The sequence below is a fragment of the Oryzias melastigma genome, unplaced genomic scaffold (assembly GCF_002922805.2).
Source record: "Oryzias melastigma strain HK-1 unplaced genomic scaffold, ASM292280v2 sc00687, whole genome shotgun sequence".
Lineage (NCBI taxonomy): Eukaryota > Metazoa > Chordata > Actinopteri > Beloniformes > Adrianichthyidae > Oryzias > Oryzias melastigma.
In genome coordinates, this window is record NW_023417275.1 from 21230 (window position 1) to 34745 (window position 13516).

At 46.0% G+C, this 13516-nt stretch overlaps 1 protein-coding gene across 1 annotated transcript; it reads right to left on the bottom strand.

The window, feature by feature from the left end:
* Positions 1–22: 22 nt before the first annotated feature.
* Positions 23–13507, bottom strand: LOC112142111 (CXXC-type zinc finger protein 5). The gene is made up of 4 exons (XM_024265357.2): positions 13334–13507; positions 10312–10505; positions 7910–8941; positions 23–2897 (listed from the first exon to the last, which is right to left on the bottom strand). The coding sequence occupies exons 2-4, from the start codon at positions 10426–10428 to the stop codon at positions 2850–2852; spliced, it is 1197 nt and encodes a 398-aa protein (XP_024121125.1). The 5' UTR covers positions 10429–10505; positions 13334–13507; the 3' UTR covers positions 23–2849.
* Positions 13508–13516: the final 9 nt, after the last annotated feature.

Below are 13516 nucleotides of genomic sequence, written 5' to 3' on the forward strand. Positions count from 1 at the left end.
AAGGTCAACATGGTTTATGACCTGAACATTTGTGGGACTAGGTCAAGTTCACCTGGTATCACTTCTCACTCGGACGGTGACCCTTCAGGTCTGGGCGTACCATACAATAGATTGTAGTATCCACGGTTTTCATTGGTTCATCATCAACCAGCGTCCATAAGAAGGGCCTTTAACCATTTAACACATAAACAACACATGCTCTTTGAACAATCAAAACTCTTTGACCATTTATGCAATTAGCATTAGCATTCCACTGGATTCCGATACAAAGAAAGCGGTCAATGAACCAACAAGTCGGCCACAAGTCGATTTTCTCTGCATCAGTATCAGTTGATTTATGTTGATCGGGTAGACCAAGAGTTTCGGTAGTTCAAAGGATGTAAACACTGGAGCTAAAGTTCCGGTGCTATGGGTTAACACCTCTCTTAACTTATGAAGCTAGGAGAAAAAAATACATTTGTATTTTCCATCAATTTGGAGTTTGCAATTCCAAATTAGAGGTTGGGGACCCGTGATTTAATGGGAACAGCCAACACGTCAAAAAATGATGATTTGCAATTCCAAATTGACAATTCTGATTTGTCTGTAAATCTTAATACTGTTAGGATTAAAAATCTTAATACTGTTTACAATTGTGTTCTGCTTTAATGGAAAGTATTTTGAATAACTTAAATGCAGCTCTTGAGGTTCTGGCTTTGGTGAATCACCTTTCCATTCCTGTTCGTAAAATCAAGCTCATGAGGACCAATCTGCACCTTGGGGTGCGCGTCTGGTACCTGCATCCGAACCCATTACCCTAATCCTAACCCAGCACTCTGCAAAAATGTGTATTTTTGAAGTTAAAGTTGACCAGCAGACATGTTGGAAAAGACTTGGTTGAAATGTGGAATGTTCTTGGGTTTAGTTTGGTTCCTCTTTTCCCCAGAGTTCAACTCGGGGATCCAGAGGTTCCCTGTAGGTTTCCATGCTGACCTCCAACCACAGCTGGAGGCTCCTGCTGGTCACCGCGTGGTAGAACATGCACTGATACAAGAACTGGGACACTGCTTCTGAACTCTCTGTGAGGTGCTGATCAGGGAGTCACATGACCAAACTGAGATGAGTGCGATGTTCATTTATCATTTTGTAAAAAACAAAAACTTCAAAAACACTGATGAAGCCGGATTTGCATGGTTTAAAATCAGAGGTGTGACTGAGCCCTGAGAACTTTCCATGGAAATCCAGAGAAATCAAAGTCTTCATGAAGTCTACCAACAGCAGAAACCAGATTCCACATGAGTGAGATCAGATGGAGAGGGTTCAGAAGCAGTCTGGGTCAGACCATCGTGAACACCGCCCAAAAAGTCAATCAAGGTGCCTTAAAAGTTCTTGAGGAGGAGGTAGACAGAAGAGACGGATAACAGTGATGTGGTAGTAGTAGTCCAGATGTGGGGAAGTCGCGGTCCACGTTAACAGTCTCGGATCACTTCCTGTTGAGGTCAGTTTGTAATCCCTCGTTGAGGTCTGCGGTTCTGGTTCAAACGGAACCCGTCTGTGGTTGAGTCCTGATTCTTCCTGGTTTAGCTACAGTGGGCTTTGTGGTTGGCTGGGAGGAGGAAGAGGAGGAGGAAGGCAGGTCTGTCACTGGTGGCATAGGTATTTAGATGGAGCCGGTTTGACCGAAGAAGCACTGCTGTGGTGATGTTGGAGTATTGGCCCGGTTGAGGATTTTGGTCGACGTTATGTGGACATGTGTTTGGACGTTGACTGTTGGTCGTGAGGTTGGTTGCTTTTTCATGAATGAACAAACAAATTAGCGGAACAGTTGCTAACTTGGAGCTAACTTAGCGTGCTAATGCCAGCTAGTTGAAGTAGCATGCTAACATCTCTGAGTTAAACAAACTGACATTTCGATTGTGTCTGAATTCTCTCACTAGTCCTTAACCCGTAAAAGACTGTATAACGTGGGACTACCGAATTCGTTCAACACATCCTTTTTCTATTTTCATCCGTTTTCTATTTTTCAAACGAGATACATGATGTCCTGTATTTGCTAAAGTAAAAAACTAATAAATGTGAACATTTTACGAAGACTGTTTATGGATCCATAGTTTTCTGATAGATGGTTTATACACAATTAATTTAAAACATTTTATTAATGACAAATTGTTCAAACACAATGCATTGTGGTCTATGTTTGCCAATCTAGTGAGCATCAATGTACATTCCTTTTTTGCAGAGACTTTTGGGAGAATTTCAAGGCTTTGGAATTGTAGATTCGGAGACCCAAAGAAATGTCAAACGCTTCATGTAGTGCTCTAAGTGGTGAATAGTGACTGAACTCAGAAAAGGCCTTCATACTGATACATTCTAAACTTTAGCTATGAAAAGTAAAAATACTCAATGCTAATGCCCACTGATCTCATTTTGTGTAAATATATTACCAATTCAACAAATCATACTTTCTTGATCCAATTCTGACGCGGGTTAAGAAGTCCAACTTTGTTCATGAGTTTAACAGTGTGCTGATGAAGCCCTTAAGTTTTTTTTTTTCCCAGCATGCTTCAAACCTAAACTTTAGTCTTACTGATTGATTGAGGATAAGTCGATATGGAGTTAAATGTCTGACCAGACTGCCCCCCCGTCTTCCTCCTCCCTCCAGCGGGCTCCCTGGTCCAGCTGAGGTTGGATTTTGGGGCGTTTTTCTGTCCTCTGTACAGAATCAAATCCTGTTTGGAAGCTTCGGGTCCAGATCCTGAAGCTGCGGTGGTTTTAGCTGAATTTAATTCAGGCCCTTTTTGTTGTGGTCCGTTTTAGCGAGAGTCCTCTCGATGGTCCTCAAGCTTTTGACTCCAAATATGGAGGAAAGATTAGAAGAACCAACGAAACGCCTCGCCAGTTGGGACGGAGGGTGGCCGCTATGAAACACAGAAACAAGACATGTTGGTCAAAGAGAATATTTGTTATTTCAAGTGACAAAGTATGCTGGACAAAGGCAACATTCAGGAAAAGACGACAGAAACTCTTCTGGTGCAGCGTCATATTTGATCGTCCAGGTTAAAAAGACAAAAATAAGAATCTAAGAAGGACTTGGATCTTTCAGGTCTTTTAAGGCAAATCTACCTTTAGTTTACCAGCAGAAGACTTGACCCGTTCATTGGCTGATGTCCCTGATCAGATTCAGAACTTTTACAGAGAGATTTCAGGGATCTCTTTTGTTTTGGTAGATTTTATTTTGGTTTCACTGAACTTTCATCACAACAGTTTGAGTGTGAAACTTCTGAAAGACAACCAGACAAAAGGAGAAGGACCTGGTTGTAGGCAAGATGGCGCCCAAACACTACATGAGACTTATCATTAGCCGGAAGCAGAAATGTTGCAACTGTAGCCGGAAGCTGAATTTGTTTATCTATACCAGTGGTCCCCAACCACCGGGCCGCAGACCGGTACCGGGCCGCGGAATAACTCCACACTCGCTGACCGGTCCACAGCCCCAAAAAGGTTGGGGACCACTGATCTATACTAGACGATTCCTAACCCTAAAACTCACCGGGTTTTTGTAGGGTAAGAGTGTGAACTTCGTTCGATCTTTGGTCAAGGACTTCTGCTAATGATCCTGTGGTGCCATCTCGGGACCATGTTGTCTTCTGTGGCCTGGTCATTTTGGACAAAAGGGGGGAGGTACAGTTGGGGACCAACAGTTCCCCACAGTTTTTTCTGTACCTTCACAGCTTCTCAACTTTCTTTCAAGGGTCAGAACTGATGGAACTCTCTAGATGTTGTTTTATGATCAAACCTGCAAGTTAGCTGATGCAGAAAGCAGTTACACTTATTGCTCTTTTTCTTTTTTTTTAGTAGCATCTCCCAGAAACTGATCGTGGTCCTAAAATACTTTTCTGGAGGAAATTAGTCCATCGTAGTGACAAGACGAGACGAGACATTGATTTACCGTCAACTCTTCTGCCCTGACCGACAGTCCAGGACAGTTTGAAGTCACAAGATTATGGATCCAAGTGGAGTTTCCTTCAGGATCTGCTCAGTGGGTTGAGCTGCCATTTACGGGTCGGGAGTTCGACTTCCAGGCCTGATAGTTAATGTGTCCTTGTTAAATTCATCTTTTGCCCCCAGATGTAGGAAGTCAAGTTAAGAAAACCTCAACTGATGGTTATGTAATCTTTGGCTGCATGAAGATAGTTCGAGACTTCAGGCGTCAGAACAGGAGAGTCTTTCCTGAACATTTAAAGTGGTTGGACTTCTTTCCCTCTTAGCTTTGGGTTGTCTGACAGAAAGAAGGTTTCTGTGAAGGAACCAGGGACGCTGGGGAGTTCTCAGTGGGCAAAAGGTCGGAGAAAACCTGGACGATGTGGTTCCAGAGACTCTACATGGACGGCTGAGTGTAAACGTTCAGCGAGCAAGGCCAACTGGTCCCCCAACGGGGTTTGTTCACAGTTTCCGTGGTGGACCTACCTGTGTTTGCTACTGTGTAGTGAGCTCTGCTGCCCAGGGGCCTGCAGAAATAGAAGGGTCGGCACCCAGGCTACCGATGTGGGCAAACACAAGTGGGCCCACCACAGAAACCACAGACAAACCCAATTGGGGCCCAAATTTTCTGCCCACTTTGAAACCATATGGGGCCCACTTGTCCTTGCCGGCTGGGGGGTTCATGTTCACGTCTGTCAGACTGAAACTCGTTGAAGTTTGGAGAGTTGACCCCAGGAGACACGAGGTGTTCAAGGAACAGGGGGAGTGACAAACCTGCCCGAGCAGGAGAGCGTTTGAAGCTGAGCTGCTTTCAGCTTGAAGGCAGCGGTTCTGGATCCTGTAGGACTAATTTCCTGCAGCAGAATGAGGCGCTAATGTTCATTACAAAGTAAACTTCAGGAGCGGATGAAAGTCTGTCAGGTCGACTTCAAAGAGAGCAGAAAAAGGGATGAGGCAAGAGCGTGAAACCCCCTGCTAACGCTCCAGCCGACTCCCAACACACACAGGCGGCGCCGTCACTCGACCTTAGCCTCTACAGGTCCAATTAGCATGTAATTGAGGAAGATTATGGCTGCTAATTCAATGTCTCTCCAACGCGCACACTCCATGTCTCAGTGTGTCCTCGGAGCGCACGTGTGCAGGCCAGGGAATAATTAGAGTTGGTCTGCAGAGTTTCCCACAGGAAGTGTGTGTGTCAGAGGGAGATATATGGAGTCATCAGCGAGGTCGAAAGGCGGTGTCAATGAATTATTGATCGCCACTAATTCTTACGGCACACACCAACACAAACACACACACCGGAGAGTAGATAACATAAATATTCCTCCTTCCTTCACTCTCTGGGCTCTCTGTCTCTGTGAACAAGTGGAATGTGTGTGCGTGCGCGCGTCTGCGTGCACGTGTGTGTGTGTGTGGCTTCCTGCCAGACCTCGGCGGGCGGCGAGCGCTCGCTTTTCACCACCCACCATCTGCACAGCGCTCGCACACACACACTCAGCGGGGTGAGCGATGTCTTCCAGCTCATGCCTCGCAGGCAGCGATCTGGGTTAAGTGAGCCGGCACACACACGCACGTGCACACACGTGCACGTGAAAACACATCCACATGCGCTTTCTCAGGAGGAGGAAACGATGAAGCAGCAGAATCCATTAAATGCTAAGCGAGTGTTTGTGTGTTCTGGTACTTCATGGAGAGAACCCGAACAGTTTTTAATCAACAGAGTGAAGTCGGTTCTGTTGGAGTCGATTCAGAGGATAAGATCTCATCATGTTCATGGATGGAGACCAAAGAAAGCATTTATGCTACCACTAGATGGCAGCACTGCTCCTTTTGTTGTCGCTGGAGCTAGCATAGCATGCTAACATGGGCCCTCTTTGGTTAACCCTTTGACAATGTAGCTAACATCAGGAACGGGATACAACTAAAGCTCTTTGAATGTCCAAAACTTTGATTTAATTAACGGAATTGTAACGGATTCTGACAAAAATAGATTCTTCTTAGATTAAAATCGTAGCTAGCTGCTTTTTCAGTATCTGTTGGTTTACGTCTATTGCAAAAACACTCCATGAATGTGTAACTCATCAACATGAAGCTGCTTTTCTCCACTTTCAGTCTATGTAGGAAGAACGTTATTCACATAAACACATCACTAACATAAAGAGTTGAATTTCAGCACAAAACTGCTTTTTACCGCTTCAGAATCAGTTGATTAGTGTTTGTTGTATGATTATTTCACTACTGTAACCATTAGAATTACGCTGTAAATCATATAAAGATGTTACTACTGTAAAGTGTTGCATATCAACACACACTGTTGTCTATGTTGGAATTACATAAATACATGAACACTTTACAACTGTAAATGATTGCAAACTGGCACAAAACTGTTTTCTCCACCACCAAACATACATAACCTCGTCAACACTTTACAACTGTAAAGAGTCGCATATCGGCACAAAGCTAATTTTTTTTCACTTTTATAATCTGTTACAAGTACGTTAATTGAGTAAACACTTTATTATTGTAAGTGTTGAATATTAATGCAACTCTGCTTTTGTCTGCTTTCATGATCCATTAGAATTACTCTAACTGTGGTGACACTTTAGAACCGTCAAGTGTTGCATATCGGTGCAAAGCTAATTTTTTACGCTTTCAGAATCTGTTAGAAGTATCTTAATTTCATAAACACTTCAGTACTTTGAATGCAGAATATCAACAAAAAACTACTTTTCTGTACTTTCTGATCTGTTTGAATTACGTAAAATACACTTTACAATTGTAAAGTATTGCATATCAGCCCAAATTGGCTTTTCTCCAAATCCATCAAAAGTATGCTAATCTTGTCAACATGTTACTATTGTAAAGCAGTAACGTAGTAGAGACGTATATCGGTGCAAAGTTGCTTTTCTCTGCTTTCCTAATCCAATTGAAGTTTGTGAAATACATGAACACATTCTAACTGTAAAGTGTTGCACATTGGTGCAAAGCTATTTTTGTCCATTTTCAGAATCAGTTGTGTGAACACTTCAGTACTGTAAGTGTTGAATCTCAGTGCAAAGCTGCTTTTCTCTGTTATCTGTATCCACTGAAATTGGAATCATAAACATGTTTTCCATAAAGTGTTGCATGTCAGTGCAAAGCAGAATTTTCTCAGTCAGAATCCATTAGAATCACATGAACAGTTACAGTATTTTAACGTCTAAACTGAAGTCAAGGATTAAATCTAATTTGATTATTTTCCTCAAACCCTAAATTAATATTGAGATCATCTGAAACGCTACACAAAGATCCCAGATAGACGTCATCTCAAGGCTACAGTTTATGTTTAAACACGTTTCTTTCATGTTGTTTTGGTCTTACTGGATATCTGAGTAATAGTGTATTTAAATAAACACATTACAGTAATTATTTTAATGGCAGCTTCCATCATGTAGGCGGTGAACGCATGAAATAGAGAAGAATAAACAAACTGAGTATTTACAGTGGAACAAACACGATTTGAAACGTCAAAATAAAACAATAAACGTTCAGGTCATAAACTCTGAACGGGTTTATGTTTAAGGAGTTTCTATGATCTGGGACTTCCACCTTTACCTGTGCAGGTATTCATGCCTGAGCTTTATTGATTTAACTTTTTAAAAATAATGTGATATTTGTTTGTCTTTATCAACGTAAACATGAGGGAGGAGGATGTTTGTTTGAGTTGTGTCAACATTTGTAGACGTCTCTGTGTGTGAACGTGTTTGTGTAGAACTTTAGTGTAGGACGTTGGTGTGTGTTGATGTTTGTGTGTTCTTGTTTGTGTTTTGACGTTTATGTTTGTTGATGTGCGTGTATTGGCATTTGTGTGTTGATGTTTGTGTGTTGACTTTTATATGTGGACATTTGTGTATGTTTTTGTTTGTGTACGTCGACGTTTGAGTGGATGATTGTGTCAGCGCCGCCTCACCTCCAGCACGCCGCCTCCCGGTTTCTTCTTCAGCTCCTCGCACTTCCTGAACTTGCAGATCTGGTGACCCGTCTTCCTGTTGCGGCAGGACGAGCAGACGCCGCAGTTGATGAGCCGCCTGCACGGCCCGCACACGCCGCACCGCTTCCTCTTCCTCTTGGCCACAGTCCCCGATGACGACGACGACGATGACGACAACGACACGCCTCCTGTCGTTACCCCCGACGACGAGGGCGAGGAAGAGGAGGGGCAGGGGGAGGAGTTAGTGTGCTGCTGGCAGTCTGTTAAGGCCCGCTGACCGCTGGTCATCTGGAAGGCGCTACTGGCGTCTGAAATCCCGCCTCCTGCTGAACCCATCGCCATGACGATGACACCTGGAGGTAATCCGAGCCCCCCCAAGAAGCCCCCGCCCATGACCCCGCCCCCATTGCAGCTGCCTCCCTCTGATAGGCCGATCATATCGGCGTGTCCCTGCTTGTTCATGACGCCGCAGTCTGCGCCGCCGCTGTAGGCGGGGAGGAAGTTCCCGTTGCTGGGGGCCATGGGGTGATGGTGAGCTGCTCCCTGCGTCACAGGAAGTGAGGGGGTGTGTCCGTGTTTTTCAGCCCCTCCCCCCTCACTGCCCCCTCCACTTCCCCCTCCCCCAGACCCGCCGCCGCTGCCCTGGTGTACGGTGGAACTGTGGTGCGTGGAGGTCATGTGACCCGGCGCTGCCGAGGGATGGTGATGGTGGTGGTGGTGAGAGGGCGCAGTCGCCACGGGTTTTGGGCGACCCCAAAACATGGCCGCCGGGTGGTTCATGTTCATGTTCTCATGACAACCCCAAGGTCCCGTCGCCATGGTGCCCAAGCGGGCCGCGGCGGGGGGGAAAATGGGAGTGGCCGCCGCCAAACGGGCCGCCAGCTTGGCCGACTGGGGGAAGTTTGCAACGTTCATGTTCATGTTGACGTTGGTCTTGTAGAAGCTGGCGATGGAGGAGCGGTAGCGGTCCATCTCCGTCGTGTAATCCAGCATCGGCGCCAGACTCGAGACCTGCGAGAGGGACAGGGATGGTGGGTTTCCATGGAAACGGTCAGATTTAGTTAAAACTATCAGGAATATTGAGTATTGTTCTTCCTGTTAGCCGTACTATATTAGAAAGCAAATTTGTACTACATGCTAGCTGTTTTGGCTAACTTAGGCTTTTTTTCCCCATTTTTATGCTACTTTTAAGTTTAACTATTTTTTTCAGCTACATGCTAACAGTTTTGGCGAACCTACGATTTTATTTCTCGTTTTTTAGGCTAATTAGGCATTTAGCTAATATTTTAGCTGACTATCATCTTAAGCGTTTTCCGCCCTCAATTTCAGCATCTTCAGCGGCCAAATTCATTTTACAGAATTCACACTAGCATTATTCTTATTCTTCTTATATTATTATTATATATCTAGTTCATAATTGTGTTAAAAAGTTATGGTTTAAAAGTTTTAAAATTTTAGTTTTACAGTGTTCAGTAAATGTCGATCCTGTTCAGTCCGCGATCTAAGGTGTCTTTTAGATTTTGACCCCTCGTGTGATTGAGTTTGACCCTCCTGCGTTAGATCGATCTCTAGTTTTATAGATCGATTATTGATCCATTAAGTTTAGATCGACTTTACCAATCCAGCCCTAACCCTGAATGCTGGTTCTTTATATGGTGTTCACACTGGATCGATGCTACCCGATACTACCGCATGTACTCATTGGAAGCGGCTCAGTGAGAAATGTTGTAATGTAAACTGAAATTTGTCCTCCAGGATGAATTTCCCAAATGTTCAAATGTTTATGTTTTGAATGGGCCCCATCCATGCATCAAATCTGAGTCCCTGATTGGTAAAAGTTAAACTGGTTTGCTTGCATGGTAACATAAAGTGAAAGTTTGAACCTGCATTTACAAAGACTTCATTAAAGGAGAGTTTCTGAGTTTCCATCAGAATCAAATCCCGTCCTGTTCTTGTGTATTCTGGCTTCATGAGGTGCACTGCAGGAACATAAATCCAGCTTTGGAGCGTCGGAGACGTCTGCCCCGGTGTGAACCGCCCCCAGGGGCAGACGGTAATACAGTAGCAGAGGATGTGAGAACATTAGACGTGACGATTGGCTCCGTAAAGCTGCTAAACGCTCCCAAGTGCTCACCAGCTGCTCTCTAAAAGGCAGCTCGCGCTTCTGCAGCTGTGTACATTTTGTCATCTGCACTAATCCGCCAGAGTCCGCCGGGTATCTCTGCCGGCGCACGCTGACTCAGTCATTCAGAGAAAGCACTCCGGGCTCAGACGAGCAGCAGCCGATGACGGGACGCCAAATCCTCCAGGAAACCACCAGGAATCCTCCTCCTGCGGCTCCTGGGAGCTGGAACCGTCAGAGGAGTTCCTGAACGACTCACCTGCCCCTGTCCGCCGTAACCGTGGTGGTTGGGGTGATGGTGAGAGGGGGCGGAGCTTCTCTGGAGCATGGAGGTGAGGTCGCTCTCCACACACACGCCGCTCGTCATGCCCGACATGACCTCACACACACACACACACACACACGCACACGCCTGGACTCAGCAAGCGGTTGGCTGTCGGAGGTCGTGTCGCTCTGTGGACCAAAAGACAGATGAAGGTCAAGAAGGACGTCCTGTCAGTCAACGTCCCATCGCCGCTCCTCCTTCTGGTCCACCAGCCGACCAACAGCTTTCCTCCAGAAAGTCAGAGCATTTCACAAAGTTTTTCACACAATGAGGAGTCTTTTATCCACAGATGTACAAAACATTGTAAAAAAGAGTTGTTTCAGTCCTTTCTCTGAGAGGAAAAGCTCCGCCTCCGACCATCCAATGAGTCGGGGGCGGAGCTTTTGCTTCCAGAGACACAGGTGTGAGAGCGGAGGCACCTCAACCTTTAGGAGGAGCATCTTGAAGAGCAACACCTACAAGAAGAAGAAGCTCAGGAAGAAGAAGAAGGTTTTTGATTCTGGTCTTCGGTGGTTCATCAGTTGTGTCTTTAAATCAAAGCACTAAAGGTCTCCAGGGGATCTTTAAGGTTTTAGAAACCTCAACTCAGTCTATATTAAGAAGAAAACATCTACTTTCAAGAACAGACTTTCAGTTTCTGTAAGGGCCATAAACGGCCGAGTATTTTGTTTGAATGATTTCATGTATATTTTGTTTGTGGTCGATTTGACCACCAGAGGGCGCAACTCTGATATTTAGTGTCCATTTTATGTGTCGAAGAAGGAGCTCTGTCGTCAAACGTTTTGTCAATAAAGATAGGATAACAACATTGACTACATTGTCTGTGCACGTAACCCAGAACTTTGTCTTTGTCCTTCCTTGAGGAGGTCGAAGAATTATGTCTACAGTTAATTTTGACGAGAAAATTCCAGATTTTATTCCAGAAAAGTTCCTCGTTTCTTCAGCTTTAATCATTTAAGAAAACGGATTTAAGATACATTTGAGAGAATTAATGGAGATTCTCAGCTTTGAGAGTTGCACTCAATGAGACATAAAAAATAATCTCTGAGTTGTTTGTTGTCAAACTGCTGAAAAAAGACGATTCCAACGAGAAAAATGATGAGTTTGCCTCCAGTGTGAGGTGCTGTAAGCTAGCTCCACTGGAGATTTAGCCGTGCTGTTCAGTCTTTGCTTCATTTGACTCCAGCGTTGGTTCTTCACAATCTGACGGATTTATGCTGATCTTGTTAACCGTTTTTTTTTTTTTTTTTTGCGATTTGGTTTGGTTCCGGTTTTGAACTCGGATGTCTCAACACATTCAAGTCGTCACAGTTTGACATTTGGCTGAGGACCCTCCGCGTTTCTTCTCTTTGACGTTTTGGGTGTCTCCAACTCATCGTTTTTTTCCCATTAAATCACCCGTCCCCAACCTCTGGACCGCAAACTGGAACTGGTCCGGCTCGGTGACGCAGAGTGCACAGTACCCTAACCAAAGACCAGACGCTTATACTGGACGCAAACCAGTAAAAGTTTAGATTACCAGTTCTAGGTTAGGGTACCAGTACTGGACGTGTCCCGAGGACCAGTTCAAAACCGGTTCAGTACCAGGGCGTGGAGCACATCGGTAAACTACCCCAATAGTGAGACCCTAACCTGGTACCATGTCTGGTACTGGTCCAGTACCGTGTCCAGTATTGGGTTAGGAGAACAGAAGGGGTAAGCAAAGCAGGCAGGTTAGGGTTTTGTGTTTGGGTACTGGAATTGCACACGCACCAAGAACAGGTCTGTTTCTGGTACCACGTCCAGTACCGTGTCCAGTATGGGTTAGAGTAACGGGTTTGGTGACTGGAACTGCACACGTCCAAATTTAGTATTGGATTAGGATTAGGGTAACGGGTTTGGGTACTAGAACTGCATGTCCAGTACCGCGTCCAGAGGTTTGCGGACAGTTGATTTTGCGAGAAACCAAACCAAAAAACGATGAGTTGGTGACATCCAAAACCTCAAAAAGAGAGGTCCTTAACCAAACGTCGGTTTGTGACGACTTGGGGATGAGATTGTGTTAGTTGTTCTCCTGCAAGGTTCCGTTTCATCTCCGTACAGCAGGGGGCAGTCTTCTCGGTTCCAGAAGAACAAAACGCTCTTCTGGAGCTAATCGGGTTCTACTGTGGGATTTTACGATGAGTTCAAAGTGTTGATGCATCATCGTAGAATCGTATCCTGGTACGTTCTGTAGACCTGAACCGTCTGAGTCTACGACCCGCAGAGATCAGTGAAGAAGTCTCTGACTCGAGTAGAACTTGTAGCAGAATTCTGAACATTTCTTTAGTTTTGTTTCTGGTTCTGGTCTCAGATAACCGGTTCTGTGGCGCTCTGGACTCGAACACTTCGCAGTGTTCCTTCTGTTTCTGGATCTGAGTTCTGGGGTCAGTACGCCAAAGTTTGGGCTCAGAATGGCGGGAACAGCTCCTCCAGCAACAAGTCTGCAGCTGAGGAGGATCTTTGTCTCCTCCGCGGGAGGATGTGCGTGCGCGGTGACCTTTGACCCGCCCGCGCGCGCGCACAGCTGTGCACACAGGCAGGTGTGAGGAGTGCGCAGCCTCCAGTAGAGCATCCCTCCGCGCGCGCGGGTGTGTGTGCTGCGCAGCAGCGGGAAAATGTGTGTGCGCGCGCGCTCAGGCGCGTGAGCCCCCTCCCCCGAGGCGTAACTAATTACCCTGTCTGGTCGAGCGGGCCGCGCGAGCTCCGACAGAAGGTCACGGTGGCCACCGGCCGCGAGGGGGGAGCTGCTCTCCCACGCGACACATTAACACCTCCCCTCTGCCCCCCCACCGTCAGAGTCAACGAGGAGGGAGGAGGAGGAGGAGGAGGAGGAGGAGGAGGGGGGTCAGTCACAAAAAGGCAGAGCCGATAACGAGGCGATAAATCCGTGAACGCAGCATGCACGAGGAGGACGGCGCGTGCCGCTGCTACTTACCGGCCCCGCGAGGAGGAGGAGGAGGAGGAGAGGAGGAAGGAGGAGAGGAGGAAGAAGACCGTCTGGGAATTATCCCGCCACGGATCATGGCTGGAAGGAGACAGAAAGAGGAGAGAGGAGGAGGAGGGGGAGACGGGAGCACCGGGAGGGATTTGTCGGTCTGTTGGTACCAAGGAGAGGAAG